The 14,790-nt window shown below is 29.7% G+C and overlaps 1 protein-coding gene across 1 annotated transcript; it reads left to right on the forward strand.

The window, feature by feature from the left end:
- The first annotated feature begins 5,481 nt into the window (after positions 1 to 5,481).
- Positions 5,482 to 6,373, forward strand: LOC123258643. The gene is made up of 2 exons (XM_044718784.1): positions 5,482 to 5,512; positions 5,587 to 6,373. The coding sequence occupies exon 2, from the start codon at positions 5,691 to 5,693 to the stop codon at positions 6,366 to 6,368; it is 678 nt and encodes a 225-aa protein (XP_044574719.1). The 5' UTR covers positions 5,482 to 5,512; positions 5,587 to 5,690; the 3' UTR covers positions 6,369 to 6,373.
- Positions 6,374 to 14,790: the final 8,417 nt, after the last annotated feature.

A 14,790-nucleotide genomic window follows, 5' to 3' on the forward strand; every position in this document is an offset into this window, starting at 1 on the left:
GTTAAAGTCGTACGCCTCCTGTTGTACTAATCGCTTTACCAAGACTGATCGGTAATACAAGTGATTAATTAAATTTACTTTTTAGTGGAGTTTTGATTCTAATTACTATTAATCATTTCATTTTTTAAATATTTATTTCAAATTTTAATATCTAATTATTATTAATGATATTAATAAAAATAATCTATGAAAAATTTTAATATATTAAGAGTGTTAAGAATAATTTTTATTTTAGAACTTAAAAACTTTAAACTTAATTTTCTTGTATTGAGAGGATTTAGCGATTAAGCGCCATCTATTGAAGATTTTAAAGTCTATACTGGGTCGAAAAATTATCTATGGACATATGATCATATCAGAAAAGTTTTTTTTTGCAAGAATAATAATAATAATAGAGCCCATTTTAAAAATAATAATTACCAGCAATCTTGCAGTCACTATGTGACTGCCGTGACTCGTGAACTATAAATAAATAAAATTTTGCTTCATTAAATAATGACTTTTGTTGAATTGCACTGTACTTTTTTAACTATTGACGTTTTTAAAGATGTAAGCTTTTCATAAATACATACATATATATATATATATATATATATATATATATATATATATATATATATATATATATATGAAATATTGATGTGGGTACTCAAATAAAAGGTCTCAATGAGTGTAACATCGGGATGAGCTTATATCTTTATAAATGTCAATAGTTGACAAGATAGCAATGTCAGTTCTTAATTATTGACATTTTTTAAGATATAAGCTCATCATGATGTAACACTCATCAAGAGTTTTCATTTGAGTACCCACATGCATTTTGATATATTTTCATATATACATATATATAAATATATGAAATATTGATGTGGGTACTCAAATGAAAGGTCTCGATGAGTGTAATATCGGGATGAGCTAAATTGAAAAGAGGAGCAAATATAAATAATGCTGTGAAGTGGGAAAGAATAGGAGTTACGGTAATTATTACGTGAAGCGTTCCACATTCACGTAACAGGATATTGGTAGGGAAGGATTGAGAAAGGAATGTGGAGAGGATCATCTTAATGTGAGTTTATAGAATATGCGAGAAAAAATTATTAGATAGCTCGGACTGGGATTCGAACCCAGAACCTTCCGAAGACATGTCGGCTACTCTACCATTTTAGTTATTCGGTCTATACTAAATTTCCTTTCGCTTAAATAATGCTGTGAAGCGGGAAAGAATAGAAGTTACGGTCATTATTACGTGAAGCGTTCCACATTCACGTAACAGGATATTGGGAAAGTGATGAGCTTATATCTTTATAAATGTCAATAGTTTACAAGATACAAATTCATTTCTTAATTATGTATTTAGAGATAGAGCATTTTTAAATGCAGTCTAAATACTTATCATCATAAATTGACTATTGGTGAGAATGATATGAAACCATAAAACGGCACAACTCCAGGTCAAGACTTTTCCAATGATACTAAATTTAACCATAAAGACCCATTTTATCATATAAATACACTGGCCACAAAATTTTGCTTATTCTCTTAATAATATAGATTATTATTACTATTACTAAGCCAAGTCCAATTTATCTGACAATTATAATACTTGCTATTTAAGTATAGACCTTACGGTCAAAAAGGATTCTTCTTCAATATCAATATTAATAATATTAATCACAATAACAATAATAATCATAAATATTACTATTATAATTTAATTCATTGCTCAAGATGGTCATTCGTCATTGTTCAAACAAAATTAAAGTATCATCTGTTGATTTCAATATTCCATTTATTAAAATCAATAACAACTAATCCTATAATTCCAGTACACAAAACATTTAATAAAACTAAACTCACAAAATAGATCGAAAAACACATAAATTAACAAAACACCGTGCCAACCTCCTTACGTGATAACATCAGCATGTGCTCCCGGTTTACCAACCCAAACACGAAAACGTCCATATGACGTCGCGTTCCGCTGGTACCGATATACATAAGATATAAGTGTCGCTCAGTGCACCCAGTACTTACTGAGGAATTTATCGTGACACGTGGTGCCTTTTCCACAGAAACATGACCGCATCGACACACTTCGTCCATCAACCCCCCGCAAATAACAGCCTAAATGCTTAAAAATAGGTATAAAATTCCATATTCCTCCCCTAACAATACACCAATCCTTTTATACCAAAACAACTGTCGTACATATTCCTCCGTTCCCCCAACACGTGCCAATTTATTTAACATCAATCCATCAGACAATGCATCTAAATATTTTTTCGCTGAAAAATAATTAATTAAAAAATTATAATGTCTTTGTTATTTTCAATGTCGCAATTCTATTTTATTTTGATAAAAATATTCAATGCAATGCAGGAATGAAGCCCTTCATCAAAAAATGTTTTTTTTTTTTTTTTAAAGAAGGTCGTGAAAAAATGATACTAATAGCTGCTTATTATGTATAATATATGTGTAATAGTCACAACTCCACCTTATATATATGAATTTATATCTGGTAGTAATAATTGTCTGGTATTAACAACGATGTCCATATTTGCATGATGAAACCGGCTTTGGAGGTAGCTTATACTTATAACATTTATTATCTGTTTCAAGTGTTTCTGCCCTACAGCATTCTACTGTTGCTGCAGTAGAAGCTCAAGATGAAGCACAAGACTTCTGAGATTTTATTTCAAGTTTAGAATGTAGTCTAGAATTGATCAAAAATTATAAATTTAAAGGATGTGTGTTGCAATATCTTTTATACTTATCAACAGTTTACACAGTAAAAAATTTTTCGTCATTGTGTGGAGTGTTAAAATTTGTGTGTTGAATATTACACTCGAGTGTGTAGCATTTAACACTCTCATGTATTGATTTAATAATTTAACACACTAGAATGTTAAATTCTACACATTAGAGTGTAATATTCAACACACAAATTTTAACACTCTACACAATGACGAAAAATTTTTTACTGTGTAGATGAAGTAAATAATGATTGCCGTTCATGTGTTACATTGATAAAAAATATCAAATTTTATAGAGATTATTACCAAAATATTCAAATTTTGAATTGAGATAATAATAAAATAAATATGGAAATTATTTAGCAGTATATTTGTGATATTATTGCAAGAAAATTTCACAAATCTTAACAAAATTTTAAAAATTTATTATAAAGTCATATTCGTTCTAAAATATAAATTTAATGATCAAATTCATAACAAAACTTTACAATTTTTGTACGGGATTATGCCAAAAAATTTTTAATCCTAAATTAAAAGAAAAGTATCGTTACAGTAAAATAAAACTTTATTTTCTTTGTAAGTGCAGTGTAAAAAAGTCTTTAAGCAAATTAAAGTCGTAACTTTCTTTCTGGTATCAGTGTAATGACAAGCTTCACATTAGGTCTGTTTACATAAACCGATTCTTTGGGTTCTCGTTGACTAGTTTTGTACCCGTAGTCTCATCAAACTTGACAGTGTGGGTTTAGCAACGTCGATTTGCATTTGGGTCGTGTGAGATAAATACCAAAGTACCGAGGACCAGCAATAAAAGTACGTAAATCCTTGTTCGCTCATCAGAGCCGTTAGGGTGGCTGCATGTATTTACCTAGATTCTGGATAGGAGATATCTTCTTCCTCTTCCTTGGAAATGAAGGGTGTTCATGTGATAAACTCCGGGTCTGCTTGCATATACGTTCTTCACTTACGCTCGTATTACGTCTAAATGTGGCAGTGTATGTGAAATGTATATCTGTATATATTTAGATATAAATCCCAAGTAAAGTGAGCTTGAGGCTTCAAGGCCGTTATTTAAATTGAACCAATAAAACGTACGTCAGGGTGCCGTATACAAGACAACTTGAGACCCGAGAATTGAGAACTCTGATAGCAACAACTTATACTTGTACTGCTACTAGAGCTGCTGCTATTTCTTCTATTACTCTGGCGATCATTGTGATGAGCATCATGTACTCGTGTAATCCATGCCTCATCACGTCCGAGCCACGCTTATTTAGTTCATCTCTTCGTTAAATTATAGCTTTCTTCAATCGACCGTTTTAATAAATCTTATATCATTATTAATCTAATGTAATTACGTTTTATTTGTTGTACATTGTGCTCGATATTTTATTATATTATTTATTTATTGCTATTTTTAATTTATTTTGCAATTGTTGTTCAATTAAAAAGAACATTTTTTCATTTTGAAAAAATTTATTAAGTTAATGTTCAAAAGTTTGAACCTTCTTTAAAAATTTTTGCACTCTAAATTTATTCAAAATTTGGTGAACTTTTTATTTTTTCTTCTTCTAAATTCAAATTTAAAGTAATCAAAAATCGAATTTTTCAACTTATAATTATTTTTTAAATTAACAAACCTAAAACAAAATAATTTAAATAAAAAATCAAAACTTGATTTCAATTTGACACTTAACTTTTTATGATTTTCAATTCACAAGAATGAATTGATTATATTTCAGAAGGACTCACTTTTAATCCAATTAAAAAAACAATCAATTACATTCACTGATGTCACATTCTTGGCTATTTAATGATTAATTGGATAAAAGTAGTAACTGTAAAGCCCTCACTTATTCTAATTAGATTCTCGGTAATGAGCGTACTTTAATTGATATTTAACGATCAAATGTCATGGCGTCAGTCAATTAACTAACAAATTAATTAATTAATTAACTTTATATGTAACTATAATGTGATAAACAGTTATCATTGACCTTCACACCTATTTCAAATCGGTAATTGCTGTGATTCATTGCCAATGAAAATAAACAATTTTTTTTTATTAAATAATTACTCACTGTCACCTTTGCAGTAGTCATTCCTTATCGGATACGTTTATAAATTTGCCTCTAGGCTCAAATAAAACTAGCACTTAAAAATGTAACCTTCAAAATTTAATAAATTTCGTAGAAAATAATCTACTATTTTTAGGTCATCGATAACGATGATAATAATAATAATAAAAACTTTTTCAATGACAAAAATTTATTGTCTATATAAACCTGTCGGATTTTTTTCTCTGTCATTACGGTTTTGGTTTTTTGAAAAACAGTTCGATGAGTGTCAGTTTAAATTTTTAATAGAAATTAATTCTGATAAAAATAGTTTTGATGAAAAAAATAAAAACTCACCAGCTTGTTCTGCTGGATCGTCAGTTAATGTGCCCATATCAAAACGGTAATTATAAATCCTTCTTTATCAATCATTGTACCAATTACTGACAATCATCCAGTTCGTTTAAAAATTCATAAATTTTTTTTGAATGTTATTTATTTAATAAATTATGAAATGTTAATTTCTCATTAATTGATACAATGTCAAAATTTTAATCTTCTACTTAACTTAGAATAAGTAATTTTTTAGTGTCAGATTTCAAGAAAAAATGATTAAAAAATCGAGAGATGAAATTGAAAATACTCAACATAAATTAATACAAAACTGTAATATTTTACATGATAATTTATGTATTTTAAGGGACTGTAAGTATTTTTTTTTTTTAATTTATAAATAGTTTTATAAATATTTAATTAATACTTTTAAAAAATTATTAAAGATTTGAACTACATAGAAGAGCAAAATGAAAACTTCAAAGATATATTAGAAAATCTTCATCGCGAACTCGAAGATGATGAGGAAAATTTTGTGGAGTGCAAAAAAATGATGCTGACAAAAGTTATGAATTTGGAGAATAATTTGAAAAATTGCGTGGAAATACACGAATGGTCTGTTATTAAAACGAAGCTTGATGAGTTTGAAGTTCAAATAAGTAAAATATCTTCCAGTGTGGAAAAAGTAAATAAATTATTTAGCAGCACGGATGGAAATTTAATTAACGCGGGATTGTATGAGAGGATAAAGAAGCTGGAAAATAATATTGAATCGCAGGATAAACAAATGCGGATGAGGAATATTATAATTAAAGGGTTGAAAAAAGGAAACAGTGGAACGCGCGAAGAGGTCGCGGAGATGCTGAAAAAAGAATTATTTGTAGAGCCAGAGATTGAAGAATGCCGAGTGATAAGGGAGGGAAGTAACTCAACGGATAGGATAATTATGGTTAAATTAAAAAATTATGAGGATAAGAGAATTATAATGACGAGGAGAGTGTTACTGAAGGGGAAAAATTTTATAATTCATGATGATCTGACGCGGAATGAGAGGCAGGCTCAGTTTTTTATCCGGGAAAGAGCCAGGGAGGAAAGAATTAAAGGGGCTTTTGTCAAAGTTTTCAGAGGAAAGCTCTTTGTCAATGGTGAGTGCTGGGTCTACGCCCAAAATTATGTTAATGCTGATAATTATAGATTTATTAGGCCCGTTAAAGAGACTGCTGTTTAAATTTGATTAATAATATCGAAATTATAATTTTTTTTATCTTCAAAAGTTGTTTTTTTTTTATGTACTTTTTAGAAAAAAATATAAAAATTTATTCCAAGTGTTGCATGCAATTTTTAAGATTTCAAATTTTTTTCTCAAATTTTCATCCATCCCACGAGTTTTAAATCTGAAAAAATATTCAAAGACTTTTTTTTATAAGTCTTTAAATTTTAAAAGTTCGAGATTAATGATAAAAAATTACTATTTTCATAAGCCCTTTTGGCTCAAAACACTATTTAGTTACTGTCATAAGATCTTTTGACATTTGCGGCGCAATATTTTTTTGTGTCAAAAAATTTTTTTTTAATAGAAGTATTTTTTTTCTCAGCATTAAAGTTCAAAACGATTAAAAAAACATTATAAATGACTGATTTTGAGGTGTTTGGAGGAATTTCCCTCTGAACAGCCGGTCTTTATGATCGCAGCTTTACACAGTAAAAAATTTTTCGTCATTGCATCAAAGAATTTCGTGTTAAAAATTTTAATGTTAATGTTCAACACTTTTTAGAGTTGATTCAATGAAATTGACAGAAAAAAGTGTCAAATTAACACACAAAAATGTTAAATTTTAACATAAAAATTTTTTTACGCATTGACGCAAAATTTTTTATTGTGTATATTTTTGTCTTAGACACAGAAGAATTTTGAAGAAACCGTTCTGCTACGTAATAGATTTTTTAATTATCTATTTTGTAACAAAGAGTTTTTTTTTTGAAATTCTCATTTGTTTAAAAGAAAAACATAAAACTGCAATAACTTTATAATCCTTAGTGTAATAAGAATAGTATCGTTTCGCAGTAAGTGCAACGTGAGAAAAAAAGTTGATCGACTGTTAATATTATGTAAAAATTCATCAATAAAAATTTTGTTTGATTGTTTATAATTTATAGCTGAGTTCAATCACAACATTCGACATTTTGTCGGGGATAATGTGACAAACTTTAAAAGAAAAAAAAATTGAATTGCGATTGAAAAATCAGACATCAGATACTGGAAGTAATACTACTTACTCGCGGCAGCGAAGCATAGCCTGCGTGGTTGTGGTCGAGTTTCTCTACCTCTGCCTCTTTGCTTCTTATACTTGAAGTTAAATGTTGTAGATAGCGTAATATAATAAAATGTAAGATAGGCAGCGTAGGAATGATGCTTAGCGAGTGGCCCTCGACCGTGACCACGAAGCGTGGCAGTCGTGCGTGTGTCACTCGGGTGACTCCTGGCCTCAGGATTACAACTTAAACACAAACTTACATCAGTGATATTATTTTATTTTAATATAATGCAGGTCTCTGTGGTGGTATAGAGTCGAGTGACGCCCAGAATGTGCACGCGTGCCTAGAGAATGCGTGGAACTGACTAACCTGTCAGGCATCTTGCCCGGGGCATTGTTGCAGGGCGGATACCTTCAAATCCGGATTACATGTCTAGCTATTACTCATTACGTATTACTTAATATTTTTGCGGGCTTTTTTCTTACGCTAATTATTGAGCCTGAGATTACTCGGGTGAGTAATGTCACGGTGGATGTTACGTAGTCGGTCCCACTGTCTGACTGTAAGCTCGAATTATGGTACTCTAACTACTTGCGAGATGGAGTATTGCTACATTTACTATTACTACTTGAATTACTATTATTTTGATTTTTATTCCATTTTTTTATGAAAGAATATTTTTAAAATGAAGCAGACTGAAGAAAATATTTAAGAAAAATTTCATTGAATTATTTTACAAATTTAATAAGAGGTTGAAATTTGAAAAATAATTTCATTTAAATAGTTTAGGTTTCAGAAGATAATTGAGTATAAAAAAAACTATAATGTGTTTTTCGGAATTTATTTGATATTTTTTATTTCAATCCTGAAAAAATAAATTGATTTAAGAGAAAAATTTTTGAACTAAGGCAATCATTTAAAAAATTTTCATTATTTTTAAACAATTAAAATTTAATAATATAAAAAAGAATTTCTTAAGTAAAATCCAAAATTGTTGAACTGATTATCAAAAAAATGAAAAATATCTACAAAGCATTGTTATTATTATTTGTATCATTATTATTTAAATGTAAAGAAGAGCTGTCAAAGAAGATACTGATCATTAGAGTAAGACAAGTTTAAATCTTTAAGCAAGGTTGTTTGTAAGTAGTATAGAGCAGTCGATTAACTTTTCGCTCGCTTCCTTATTCTTCTACTTGCACAAATCTTATATTGCGTGCCAAGTAGCACGTGTATCAACCAACTAATATATCCGCGGGCTATTTCATCCAGCCTACCTTTTCCGTACTACTCAACTTACTACTTTAGCTTGCTCTTGCTCTTGTTCTTGTTCTTGTTCCCGTTTTTCTCTTCTTTTACTTGTGCCAGCACTTGCTCCAAGATCTTCAACCAGTTTATTATCAGCTCTAGATACATTTTTTACTTCCCTACTGTACGAACCAATAAAATGTCTACAAACATCCAGCTCTTTTTACTCGCCTCAATCTTGTGATTATAAATCCATCTGATATTAAATTATATTAATAAGCCTTTTTTGCAAAACGTTGTTCCTCAGGATTGTTTAAATACAATAATAATTATAATTGCCACTTCCCGTCGTGCGCCCTTCGTACTTTTAGTTACATATTTAAAACATGTATAGAACAACAATGCAATCTCCGCGAAAATCTAATACGTGCAAGTAAAATAGAGGCAGAAGTTGATGATCTGCCTGCAATGCACGCACAGAACGCCGGCTGTAACTATTTATATTTTTTTTAAAGAAATTCCACATAGCAAATAATAATAATAATGATAATGAACATGAACCATAAGCTTAAGACCCAGACATTGAGCAAACATCTCCATAAGAACTATCGTAGATCCCATCCGCGGAAAGGAAGACCCGAGGTCACACGTCAGACCACAATTGTTACTTATTAATTTAACTCACCACGCGAAATATCTGTATAAATAAATAACTACTGGATTTACCGCGGAGTGAGTTACCGGCACGCGTACGTCACTCTACATCCGTAATTTTCCTCAGACTCTACGAGATAATAATATCACCATTATTATTATCCGCATTTTTAATGGCTGCTCGGGCCGTTAAGTTATTATGTCCATAACCCTAAGGTGAATTTTTTTAGTTATTTTAATTAATGTTATTTTAATTATTGTAACAGTAGAAACTATTTTTTACTTAATTTAATTGTTTTAGTTCGAGGAAAAATTATAACAGCGCTTTTGCATTTAATGATTCAAGTTGCAAAAAGGGTTACTTATGAGGTTGATCTTTTTACTGTCGAGTCAAAAAAAACTAGTTAGGAAAATCCAAAAGTCCACGTATCACAAAGTTCATCTATATTTTAAGAAAAAAATAAACTCTTTTACTGACTTTTAAAAGTGTAAGTACAATATGAATACATTAAAGGCAATTGATTTTGATAAAATTGCTTCGCGCTATGAGGCGTGCAATTGTGAATACTTCAAACCTTTGAGTCATATATTCCATCTAAAGCGTTATTAATTTCATTTTTTTTTTTAACTTGATAGTTAAAATGCTGAATTCAGGAATGAATAATTTGATATTGAATTTTTAATTAAAAATTCGTACAGCGGAAGCGAAATAAAAAAAAACGACAGGTTTTGTTTTTTTATTAAAATTTCAACATCAGTCTTGTATTTTATCCATCGTGTTTTCATCATCTCGGCAAATTGTATTGAATAAAAAATGATGGTAAAAAAAAAATAAAATGAAATAAAATAAAAAGAGGATGAATAAGGCGCGGCTACTGGATTTACGTGAACATAAATGTGTGTGTGTATGTTATTATATATTGTGTAGCATGTGTGTGAGTAATATAGAAGCAGAAAATAAGAAAAAGATAATGAGAATGCTAGTTCTTGGCGTATAAGCATAAGTATAAGCATATATAAAATAAAATAGAGACAGTGGATGCTAGAATGGACAGAAAATAAAACAACAGTATATCTGGTAAAGAAGATTGAGTAGAGTTGTTGTATATTCTACAATCTACATTCTACATTCTACGTTATACGGTAAATATATTTATGTATGTGTGTAGTTTGTATTTAGTATTTATGTGAGAAAGAGAGCCAACGGATATGATATTTTTTTGGTGAAGAAAGGAGAGAAAGCAATTGGATTTAAGGGGAACGAGGGGGTCGGGCGTGACTCGTCCGTGACATCGCGATTACGCTCGCACACCTGTGCCCGACTCACTGCAGTGGTAGCAAACCAGCAAAGCACTGCTTATACTGCTTGTGTTATACTTGTATGTTGCCTGGACTTAAGTCAGCCACTTACTTTAGCACTCGTCACGCGCCCCAAGGACCGAGCCACGCGTACTCGTGCGCTTCCTCTGCTTTAAATCTTACTTTTTTAGTTAATTTTTTTTATTTTTTCTGTTCAGCTCGACTCGGTACTTTGCATTTTTTATTTTTCCTCCAAGGTGACGGAGTTTCATTTAACTAAAACCTAGGCAATTTGCCTCGGGACATGCTCGTTCTCTAATCCATTAACTCGATTGAATTCTCGTGGTTCTTTCCCCGGTTTAAATTCAATTACTTTTCTGTTTAAATATTTTAGTTTTTCTTTTCGTTCAATATTTTAATCGTTTGTTTTTTAGAGGTACTAATTGTTTTCCGATAAAATTAATTAATCTGATATTTTATGTATAATCTGTAAAAACATTTTTAATATTGACTGATATTTCTACACTGATAAAAAAATTAACTTGACTCAAGAACCAAAATCTTGAACTAAGAATTCAATTTTGAAGAAAATGATTTTCTTGAGTCAAGAAATTATTCTTGATTTAAGTAAATTTTTCTAGCCTCAAGAATTTATTCTCTTAACTCAAGAAAATCATTTTCTTCAAAATGGTATTCTTAATTCAAGATTTTGGCTCTTGAGTCAAGTTAATTTTTTTATCAGTGTATACATGTATTGATATAAAAAAATTTTATGTCCTACATATGATTTTTATCCTAAAATATTTCTCGAAAATAGGTTCGTTTTTAATTAATTTTTTCAACATTAAAAACTATTTAATTCAGAATAATAACGATTGTATTCAAAAGAGCGTCATTTTGCCTATAAAATAAGTAATAACCTGAATTCCGATAAAATGCATAGTTTCTGATGTATAATTCTTCGAAAGTCAAGTAGGGTCAATTTGACCCCGTGTGTACTCTAAAGTTCTGTACGGAGGTGTGTAGGGGGTAGGGCGGGGCTAGTTGATCGTAGGAGCAAGTTGTGCAATCGAAATATCTCGAAAACTAAGCAACTTACAACAAAAGTGTAAATGATGAAAAGAAAGGGTTACAAGAGGAGAATACATCGCGCGAAAGTCAACTGCTGTCCGATGTTTAGACTAACTGACAAAACGTTTTCTTTTTTTTTTTGCGTTAAAAAAAAAACAGGTCTTTAGAATTTTTCTCCTACACTCGCTTAAGGTAGTACCCTCGCCAGAGTCGTTTTCTTAGGATTTTTTTTTAACTTCGGCAGATTAATATTCATATAATTCTGCGTCGGTTGGCGCAATTGGAAAATTTTTGACCATTTAGTTTAAGAGATATTTAATTTCAAAGTTTGAGTTTTGAACGCTCTTTTACATTGCGGTATACGGGATATCGAAAAGTTTACCTACAAACATTTTTATATCTCAGAAACTTTTCTTAGGATTCTTTTAAAAAACTAGAGTAACGTTAACTAACAACTAAACAATTTTTTAAAAATAATTTCATTGATAATTACCACACAGTTTCAGAGAGATTTATTAATAAGTAATGAAAAATTTACCAGACTTTAGCCGAGGAGGGGATACGTTAATAAAACTGTGGCAACAACGCAAGTTTTGTGAGCCGCGAAAAAAATATGAGACGCGCATGCGCTGAAAAATTTGAAAAGTTTAATTTACTTTAAGTGTAACATTATAGTTATTAATTTTATTTATTTAAAAAAAAAAGTAACAATGATTATTTTATGAAAATAAGTACTTTTCTATATTTATAAAAATTCAAAAAGTTAATAAGTTGAATATAATAATATATATTAATCTTTCATAAGTTATGAAAATAATAGTCAGATGAAATAATAAAAAAAATACTAAAATTTAAAATCCGTAAATACATCAACATAAAAAATTCAATTACTGATTTTTCTGAAAAAACAAAACAATATTGTCAATTATTTTTTTTTCTATTTGTTATTTGCATATTTGCTAGTGATTTCTGTCGTTTTTCAAGGACGTTTTTTTTATGAATCGTCCTTTATAAGTCAATTTTTCAGACATTGTAATTATATTTCCGAATAAATGTATGTAAATAAATAAATAAACGCATGTGTCAAAACAGAGGTTAATCTACAGTTAGTCCAAAACACTACAGTATAACCACTATAAAATATCTTAACGCTCACGCAGTGTTGCCAGACTTTTCAAACGATCAGTTTCTCGTTTGTGATTGGCTAAAATAAGTACATAAACAGCAAAAAGTTTTAGGCTTGTCAATAATGACTCTAAAGTATATGTACCATACACTCTAGCACAAACTTTTGACGACGGAAGTCGCGAGGGTACTACCTTAAAAATGCTATTTCGTGATCACGTAAGTATTCGAAGATGACTTAATGTTTGCCCTTTCGATTATATATGATTGTTTATTTTTAATTGTTATTATTTTTTTATAACCTAACTTTTATTTTGTTGCCTCATTGGGGCTAGTTGAGCAAGGCGCTGACTGCGTGTTAAACCAGCCCTACTAGATTTTCAATTTTGAAAAATGAAATTTTTCTTCACTAAAATAATAATTATCGATTGATTTGTACATGTGATGATTTAATATAATGTGTAAAAATTAAAATAACTCATATTGATATTATATTAATAAATATATAACATAATTATAATTAATACTATTATGTTTATAATTATTATTATAATCATAATTATACGTATGTAGAATTATAATTAATTAAATATTTGCTTGTTAATTACAATTTTATTTTGTTTTCATATCATTCTATACAGTCATTCCGTTTATTTTAGTCATTGCACAACTAGCCTCATACCCATGCTCAACTAGCCTCACTAGTGGGGCATGTTGAGCAATTTGGAGCGCTCGCGTATTTCCAGGAGTAACTTGAAAATTTTGACTCGGATCGTTTCTGTGTCCCTAGACCTTTTAAAGAAGACTAAATTACGAAGCTAACAGTATATGACTTGATTAAATCCAATACATCGTCTTAAAGTTATGGAAGGTTGAACCAAAAAGTGATCAACTAGCCCCGCCCTACCCTACTCCGAGGGTTAAATTTTGATATAGCCTGACGTAAAAATTTTACTGTTACACTGATAGAAGGATTTGTTTATAGTTAAAAATATTTGTTAATATTTAACAAATCATTTATTAGAGACCACTTTTTAGTCCTTAAGGAGGTATTGTGAAAAATCACTTTTCTTACAATATTCCTCAATTTTTGAATACGCGTACTTCTAAGTGTCCTCTATACGAATAAATTTTTGTAATAGTCCTTGCGGTGGTAATTTCCGAAATATTAGCAATTAAAAATCGTACATCTAACATGTATTCCCTATTCTGACCGTAGTTAGAGTGAACATTTTATTGAATAACAACTAAACTTTTCTTAGAATTTTTTTGAAAAACTGAGAATATTTAATTGAAGTTACAACAAGTATTTTCTATCAAAAATAACATAAGCGAGCGGTATTCATTTTTTTATAAAAAATAATTGAAGTTAGCGACTTACAATCCCGCATGGAAAAATATATATGCGAAAAATATATGCAAATATATATGATGACATATATTTTTTTTGCGTTAAATATATGTCCGCATATATGCTCACATATATGCGTGGATATGTTCACATATATGCGCGCATATAAATGCAATATATATGTCTAGAGATACACAGAAAAAAATTTGACTTGAATCAAGTCAATAATTTTGAAGAATTTAACTTTCTTGATTTGAGTAAAAAAATTCTCAAACTTAGAATTTTTTTTTTCAGTGTATGCTTACATATATGTCTACATATATTTTAGCATGTATCTCTGCATATATGTCAGCATCTATGTGAAAAATATATGTTGACATATTTTTTTTTGCGTAAATATATGCGGCATATATATTATATATGCGACATATATTTTTGACATATATATTTCTCCATGCGGGATATTTTACGTGAGTGGAAGTAAGTGAGCGATAGTCTGTAAAGAGGGGCAGCACTAGTGCGTGAGAAAGAAACCAATAGCCATAACCTATTGTTGTCTTTATTTGCCACAATACCTCCTTAACAAATATTTCTTAGTATTTAAAAAGATTTATTAATATTTAATAAATGAATATCAGATTTATTA

The sequence above is a fragment of the Cotesia glomerata genome, linkage group LG2, assembly GCF_020080835.1.
Source record: "Cotesia glomerata isolate CgM1 linkage group LG2, MPM_Cglom_v2.3, whole genome shotgun sequence".
NCBI classification, from domain to species: Eukaryota; Metazoa; Arthropoda; class Insecta; order Hymenoptera; family Braconidae; genus Cotesia; species Cotesia glomerata.